This window comes from Sus scrofa, chromosome 7, assembly GCF_054392235.1.
Source record: "Sus scrofa isolate SSC_HxYL_T2T_F1_AM1 chromosome 7, Sscrofa_HxYL_maternal_Yorkshire_Landrace_v2.0, whole genome shotgun sequence".
Taxonomy (NCBI): domain Eukaryota; kingdom Metazoa; phylum Chordata; class Mammalia; order Artiodactyla; family Suidae; genus Sus; species Sus scrofa.
This window is the reverse complement of record NC_139389.1, coordinates 11745514-11754160: the sequence shown is the minus strand read 5'-3', so window position 1 is coordinate 11754160 and position 8647 is coordinate 11745514. Positions and strand designations below refer to the sequence as shown.

The following is an 8647-nucleotide window of genomic DNA, read 5'->3' as shown; positions in this document are numbered from 1 at the left end:
TCCTTGAAGGCAAGAATATGTCTTGAAAATGGGGTTAAGTGACTTCATGAGAGCCACTGAAATGTGGAGAAAAAAAAATCAGGGCAGACAAGTAACAAATGGTATGGGCAACATGGCAGCCATTGGCAACTCAAAAGAGGCCACCTCCTTTGCTGTGAAGGACACAAAAGCCTGATGGGGTAGGATGAAGAGACAACGGAAAGGATGTCAAAACAGTTGATTATTCCTGTTTTATCAGTGAAGAAACTGAGGCTCAGTTGTTCCCATTGTGGCTCAGCGGTGACGAACTGAACCCAACTGGTATCCATGAAGACTCGAGTTCCATCTCTGGCCTCACTCATGGGTTAAGGATCCCCCTTGCTGTGGGCTGTGGTGTAGGTCGCAGACGCGGCTGGGATCTGGCCTGGCTGTGGCGTAGGCCCGCAGCTGTAGCTCCTACTCAACCCTTAGCCTGGGAACTTGCATATGCAGCAGGTGCGGCCCTAAACAGCAGAAAAAAAAGAAACGAAGGCTCAGAATGGTTAGCTTTCTCATCCAAGGGCAAAGCCAGCGGGTCAGATCCTGGCCCTAGCGTCCACGAAATGGTTTTGAACACTATGCAAAAAAAATGGATCCTACCCTCTTCCAAACCGTGAAAACAATGCTACACTCAAGCCCTCTACCTAAAACATTCTTCACGATGTCGCCTCAATTTTAAATAGGAAAACCAAAGGGCCTGGCCTGGGTTAAAAAGGGCGTCAGAGCTACTGACTTTCTCAGCAGAGCGGAAAGGACCGCCCCTTTTCCGCAGCCGGAGCCCGGCCGGGCCCACTGCGGCTGCGCGGGCCGGGGCGGGGCGGGGCGGGAGCGCGCGAGTCGGGGGCGGGAACGCGGAAGGGGCCGTGGCGCGGAGGCGAGAGCGGGCCGGGGGCGGGGCCGGCCGGGAGAGTGCGGGGTGCGAGGTGACAGGTGCGGGGCTCCCCGGCGGCGCGGGGCCGAAGGTGGCGGTGCCGGCCTGAGGACGGGAGACAGGACCGCGGCGGCGGCGGCGGCGGCGGCGGCGGCGGCAGCGGCAGCAGGGACGATGCTGGAGACCCTGCGCGAGCGGCTGCTGAGCGTGCAGCAGGATTTCACCTCCGGGTGGGTACACGGTGGGGATGGAAAGGGACCTGGGGGGCCGGGCCGAGGAGACAAGGGCGCCCGGGACGCCTCCGCTCTTCCCTCCGCGCTCCCGGGTCCAGCCGCGTCCCACCCCATCCCCGCCCCGCGGAGAAAAGTAACGAACTTTCCGGCGTGGGTTCGGCCGCCCAAAGTAACTTAGGTCTCACCGGGCAGGCTCTGACCCGCGCCCTCGGCCCGGGAGCCGGTCGGGAAGGCAGCGGCGCGCGGGGGATCGTGCGCCCCCCTCCCGGCAGCTGGGCGGGTGTGTGGGAGGCGAGCGCGCCGCCCCCACCCCACCGTGGACGGTGGCCCTGCGCCCCCTCGGCCCCCTCCCACGCCTCCGAGACCCCTGCCCGCTCGGGCCTCGCGGGTTCTGCCGCCCCTCCTCCCCAGGCCGAGGTCGCCGGGGCCGCAATCTTCACCCGCCCCGGCCCCGCCGCGCGTCCTGTCCGGCCCTGGCGCTCGCGCCGAACCCTTGCCAAGCTTGGCGCCTCTTCCCCTTTTGCTTTCTCTCTCGACTTTTGCCTCGGGTTGAATGCTTCGGTGAAGAAACTCTAGAAACGGAACTGCAGCAGTGCCATGACTACCTAGTGAAATGAGACACATCGTGGGCAGCGCACAAAGACCAGCGGTTCCCGAACTTTGCTTAGAATCACCTGAGAACCTTTAGCCGCCCTCGTGCCCAGGTCCCCAGTCATATCCATTACATTGGGCTGGGGATGAAGTTTTAAAGACCCGCAGGTGATTCCAGTGTGCGGCAGGTAGGGAACCGCAGGCATAGGCTCTTAATGCCGGACTGCCTGGGCTCTTATCTCTGCCACTTAAGCAAACTTACTTCTGCAGGTTACTCTGCCTGTTTCCACGGCTGCACAGTGAGGTTGAAGATGGTATCATCTCATAGGGCTATTGTGAAGGATTAACAGATTAACATCCCCAACACACAGTAATCACTGTCACTATTGCTGTTATTTAGTGCTTATTTCACTTTAACTTTTCCATTGCTTTAAAAAGGGTGTCACTTGATCTTTACCTTTAGGTCAGGAATCCTTTGGAAAATGTTCTGAATGTGGAGAGGCCTCTCCATCATGTTTTATTTACATTTCTGATGAGTAAGATGTTACTCACCTTCTATCCTATGGGTCAAAAGTGTTTGCCTCTTGGGGGCTGAGTAGTAGCGAACTAGTGAATACTTGAGTACTTACCACGTGTAAAGCATTTTTCGTAGTCTCGGTTTGATGTCCTTAGGAATTAATTCGTTGATGGTGTGCTTGCATGCTTTCATTTTTTACCCCCCCCCCTTTTTCTGTCTTTTTACCTTTTCTTTTTTCTTTTTTCTTTTTTTGGGTCTTTTCTAGGGACGCTTCTGTGGTATATGGAGGTTCCCAGGCTAGGGGTCTAATCAGAGCTGTAGCCTCCGGCCTACACCAGAACCACAGCAACTCCAGATCCAAGCCACGTCTGTGACCTATACCACAGCTCACAGCAACGCCAGATCCTTAACCCACTGAGCAAGACCAGGGATCGAACCCACAACCTTAGGGTTCCTAGTCGGATTAGTTAACCGCTGAGCCACGACGGGAACTCCCTTTTTACCTTTTCTAGGGCCGCTCCCTCGGCATATGGAGGTTCCCAGGCTAGGGGTCGAATCGGAGCTGTAGCCGCTGGCCTACACCACAGCCACAGCAATGCAGGATCCCATCCGTGTCTGCAACCTACACCACAGCTCATAGTAACGCCAGATCCTTAACCCACTGAGCAAGGGGCAGGGATCGAACCCGCAACCTCACGGTTCCTAGTCGGATTCATTAACCACTGCACCACGACGGGAACTCCCATTTTTTACCCCTTTAAAAGGTAATTTTCAGAATGTAAATTATTGTATTGAAAAATTGGGGTATGATACTGGAATGATAGCAAGAGAATGTCGTAGATAACTCCATCTGGTACAGCCCTGTGGTCGTTACTTCAAGGTACTTCAAGGAATTCCTTGATGGCCTAACAGTCTATCTTCTGGTAGTTACAGCTGCCATGTGGTTGCTTTTGAATCCATTCATTCTCTTGACCTTTGCTTAAGAAGGCTCAGTGTATCTGGGTATATGGATTCTGGACCCAAACCATCCTGGGAGATTTGGAAAAGCTGAGTGGAGGGTTTAGTTAGGGAGAGGGTTGAGGGGATCCGGTTAGAACGCCTTGGAAACTGACTTTCGCTTTTGAAGATGCCAAAAGTGGGCCGGTTTGGGATGAGACATCCTGAGAGGGTTTTCATTGCATTTTACCCTTGGTTGGCTTCCTTGTACAGGTCACTTTCAGTCGGCACACCACGGACTGCCAGTGTGCCATTCGCCTGTCACCTGGCAGGAAATAAGACATCTTGACATGACATCTAATTCCCATTGACCGGCCGTTCTAAACTCTGATGCTCACTTTCATCAGATCCACAAATTCCTATGTGACTTTTAACAAGAGTCGAACAAGAAAAACAAGAAAAAAGCCACATGATTCCTTTTAGTAAATGCTTGCATAGCCTGAGAACAACCTACTTTTGAATATTGTGCCAGGTTGAAAAAAGTGAAATTAGACACAGCTTCACGTGTATACGGCATGAAGGCTCGGAGGGATTCAGAGGCGAAAGCATCATGACCCTTACATATCAAAACCGCCCAGATTGGGAGTTCCCTTCATGGCTCAGTGGAAACAAGACTGGCATCCATGGGGACACAGGTTTGATCCTTGGCCTCGCTCAGTGGGTTAAGGATCTGGCGTTTTCGTGAGCTGTGGTGTGGGTTGCAGATGTGGCTCAGATCTGGCGTGGCTGTGGCTGTGGTGTAGGTAGGCAGCTACAGCTCCGATTCGACCCCTAACCTGGGAACCTCCATATGCCGTGGATGTGGCCCTAAAAAAGAACCTACCCAAACGCTTGTTGTTAGTGTCCATAGAAGCTAGAGCAGCTGGCCTGTAAGATAATTGGAAACATCAGCCATATGGGTGGCTCCAGGGCCTCCCTCCCTAAGCTCCTTCCCTGTGGCTCTTCACACCCACCAGAGCAGCCGCCTCTCCTCAGGGCGTTTCTGTCCATTTTCAGTTTCTGAAAATTCATATACCTGGAGCTGCAATGTCAGCATTTTACCTTTTTTTGAAAGAAAAATTGGATTATTCTTGATGAAACTCACAAGCTTAAGTCATGTTTGATGAACACAACGAATTTCAACCTTCCATTCAAACTTAGGAAAAATGCAACTTGAGATCAGTCAAGGGCCATGTTGAGATTGCTGATGGCCCTCAGGGGACTCTGGGTTGACCATGCACTCGTGATCTTTTTTTGGTAAGTTTTTATTCATAATAACCATTAGGTCAAAATGGAGACAAACCTAGACACTCTGTTGCTGTCATTCTACCTAAGGGGGCTGGTGCCCGGCTTCACTCTTCTCCCCTCATGCACGAGTCCTCATTGGATTCAACTCACCAAGCATTCTTGAAGCTTCTAGAGCATTCGCAGAGAACAGCTACTTTTTCGGGATTGGCTTAGGCTCTGAGGGAACTTTTGAATGTCCTGAAGCGCGTACTTCAGATCCACCCTGGTCTTTGATTTTTTTTTTTACCTTTGGAAGAGTTAGGACCCACAGCCTTGGGCTTGAAGTATCCAGGCATGCAAAAGCCTTCAGGAAAGTACAGATTGGATTTACCAGGGCTTTACAGCTCCCAGTCACTGGCTGGCATTTCCTGTTTGTAATGCCCTGGGTGCTTGTGGATTTGGATAAAAGTTGGTAGTTACTACTTGTTGCCACTAGACAGTGGGTGTTTCCTCCTCAGAGCCACCTCTGCCCTGACCTCCAGCCCTGCCCGCTATGCCCATTTTCTCTATATTATCAAAACCTGCTCAAAGGAGAAGATCTAACAGTCTAATTCACAGTGTGGTGAAATGATGAAGTTCTGTTTAAAATGTCGAGGCTCCAGTGATTACTTACATTTTATTAAGCAAGGGAAAAAAATCTGAATATGCAACATCAGCATTTACAGAGTTCCTACCAAGTGTCAGACACTGGCTAGTCACGCAAAAAGTATTTGTTTTCATAGATGCTTTTCTCATTTTATTTAGAAAGAAAAGATTTAAGAGGCCGAATACTCAGGTGTGTTTGTTTTTTGTCGTTTTAGGGCGGTACCTGTGGCATATGGAAGTTCTGGGCCAGGGGTTGAATCAGAGCTGTAGCTGTCGGCCTGCACCACAGCCACAGCCACGCGGGATCTGAGCCTTGTCTGTGACGTACACCACAGCTCACAGCAACACCAGATCCTTAACCCACTGAGCGAGGCCAGGGATCGAACCCACGTCCTTATGGATATGAGTTGGTTTCATTACCACTGAGCCATGACAGGAACTCCCAGATGTTCTCTTTTGCCTCCTCTTTGCCAATGTCTGTATTGGGCTGCATCCTGGGGCTACAACGTTGAGGAAAACAGTCTCTGTGCTCTAGGTCCCCGGGACTGGCAGTAACATAGAGCAAAGCAGCAGAAGCTGAATGTGGAAGATAAAAGTGATGTGCCCTGTAAGCCCAGAAGAAAGAGTCAGTAATTCGGGTGCATTTACAGAAGGCTTCAAAGAAGAGGTGGCCTCTAGATTGGACCTTGAGGAATGAGGTGGAACAAGGACAGATTTGGGTGAGGGCATTTCAGAGATGAAGCTCTGGTTGGAGAGGAACCTGGAAAGGAAGTTCAGGGACTGATCATCAAGAGGCTTCAGGGCTTTGTTACACCAATTCCTTTATCAAATTTTTTCTTTTTTTTTCTTTTTCTTTTTTTTTTTTTTTTTGTCTTTTTGCCATTTCTTGGGCCGCTCCCTCGGCATATGGAGCTTCCTAGGCTAGGAGTCTAATCGGAGCTGTAGCCACCGGCCTACACCAGAGCCACAGCAATGCAGGATCCGAGCCTCATCTGCAACCTACACCACAGCTCACTGCAACGCAGGATCCTTAACCCACTGAGCAAGGCCAGGGATCGAACCTGCAACCTCATGGTTCCTAGTCGGATTCGTTAACCATTGAGCCACGACAGGAACTCTCATAAAAAATCTTTATTGAGCTTTTGTTGACAGACACTATCCTAGGAGCAAGGGTCATGGCAGAGAGCGTACTCCTCAGGCGGGGAATAGTGTCCTTGTGCTCATTCTACTGGCAGGAGGCAGAATATCTAGATGATCATAGCACTGTCAGGCTAAGGGGTTCGGGGTGGGGGGGATGGCTATTTTATAGGGGGTGGTCCTGGCCGATTTTTAGGTAGACTGAATCTTCTGGAGGTTTTTGTGGAGGGGAGCAGCATGAGCCTCCCTTTATTTCTGGAAGAATAATTTGTAGGCACTGTGATGGGAAGACTAGAGACGGGGTCCGGGAGACTATTTAGGGGGCTGTGATTAGGGGCCAAGGTGAGAGATGATGACAGGGTGGGGCTGATGGAAATTTGGAGGAGGGAATTGTCGTGACAGCACTGGTCAGTTTTATGAAAATTGAGATGTAGGAAGTGACAAAGCTGGAGTCATTGAGTGTTAGTTTGAGAATATCTTTTTTTTGGTAAGTTTTAAAAGTCATGTTTATTGAAGCAGAATTTACATTCAGTAAAACTCACTCTGAAATTTGACATGCGGTAACCAACCTTAATCAAAACGTAGAACAGTTCTCCACGCACACGCCCCTCCAAATTTATGCCACCAACTCCTTCCCAATCCTTAGGAATCTGCTGATCAGTTTTCTGTCCAAGAGGTCAAAGTTAATCACTCTCACCATGAAAGGCATAAAGAAAGCAAACATCTCTGTTGTGTATATTTCACATGTTCAGATACACTGTATCTTCTTGAAAAGCTGCTTTCAAGCACCAGCCTTGCATTTTGTCTGCATCTCAAGCTGGTCCAAGTGGAGTTGCACATGGCCAATTTTGGAGTACCTTAGATGATGTCATTTACCAACAGAAGAAAGTTACGAGTAGGTTTGAGAGAGAAGGAACAGTTGACTGTAGGTGTGTTATGAGGTCCAAGAAGTCCTTGGAAATTTACGAAACACTCAGGAGAGAGGTGGGGATGGAAGCTGTGTACGTGGGGGCGGTTAGGTTAGAGATGGTGTGCATTCCTCTCCCATTGCTGAGTCTCTGCGGCTTTTATGTAAAAGCCTTCAGAGCTTAGGAGTCAGGTTTTTAGGTGTCGTTAATAATTGCATGTTTCCTGATCTTGGCTTTAAGAAAGAAAGAAAAAATGATAAACATTAGTGAGAAAGTATAATTGGATCTGTTTTCATAAACAATTTAAAGTCAGCATAATGAAAATGGTTAAAGGAACTGAACCTTAAAGAATAAAATATGCTAATTCATACATTTTGTGGTGTATTAGAGCAGGCACCCTCCCCTTTCCTAATAGCTGGTGGGGTCAGATGAGTAGGAAATTGAAGTGCAGTTGAATAGAACCATCAAGGGTCAGCCGTGCCCAGGGTCCGGCAGAGAAAGCAGATTTCCTGCTCACCAGTCAGCGCAGTGCTCCACCTCTCATGCTGGGTCTCTGCTTTTTAAACTTTTTGTCTAAGCAGTTTTGCTAGTTATCGCTGTGTCTTAGCAAGATGCCTCCATCTTTGTATTTTCTACAAAGGCTGAAAAAATTAATAACTGGGGTCAAATTAAGTGTTGGAACCATCTAAAAATATTGTAGTGTTACGAGTTTGAAGGCAAGTGCTTGAACTCAGAAGTGTGCATCAGTTACGTTAAGTAGAAAGTAGTTGTCAGGTGGCTCACTTAGAAGTCTGTATGTCGGTGTACTCACACCACAGCACTTGTGTCCCTGTGGCTGTACAGTGTTAGGAAGATAAGGAAACTTTTCTGGGAACTGGCGCATTGGGGAACCTCTGTTTTACCTTGGTTCTGTAATCTTCATAGCCTCTTAACTTTCTTTTTCTTTTTTGGGCCACGCTTGCGGCATATGGAAGTTCCCAGGCTAGGGATTGAATCAGAGCCACAGCTGCCATTCTACACCACAGCCACAGCAACTCGGGATCCAAGCTGCATCTGCGACCTCTAGCACAGCTCACGACAGTGCCAGATCCTTGAACCCACTGAACAAGGCCAAGGATTGAACCTGCGTCCTCATGGTTACCAGTTGGGTTTGTTTCTGCTGCAACACAATGGGAACCCCACTTCTTTCCTTCCTTTATGATGATAATTATTATAATTTTCATTTGAATTAGCTCTATAGTTTACAGAATGCTGCCAAAGTCATACGTGCAGTTTAATTCTTGTGGCATATCATTATGGTCAGTATAATACTATATGGTTTAGGAAGCTGGAGTATTACACTCGGATCTGTATGTCCTTCTCACTCTATTGTGACATTGTGGGACATTAAATAGACTTTCTTGGTGGCTTGTTTCCAGCACAGAATCACTGTGAAAAATTTAGTTATCCTGAAATAAAAGTGGTAAGCTACTTTCAGTTGAATTCTGGGTTTTGAGGATGTATTTCAGAAAGGACTTTTTTGCTT

At 48.9% G+C, this 8647-nt stretch overlaps 1 protein-coding gene across 1 annotated transcript in view; it reads left to right on the top strand.

Annotated features, from left to right (window-relative positions):
* The first annotated feature begins 1014 nt into the window (after positions 1-1014).
* The window catches only part of DTNBP1 (dystrobrevin binding protein 1), a 118091-nt gene continuing 110458 nt past the window's right edge, over positions 1015-8647 (top strand). The window contains 1 exon segment of the mRNA NM_001098600.1: positions 1015-1119. Within this exon segment, the coding sequence (NP_001092070.1) occupies positions 1064-1119 (56 nt within the window). The 5' untranslated portion in view covers positions 1015-1063.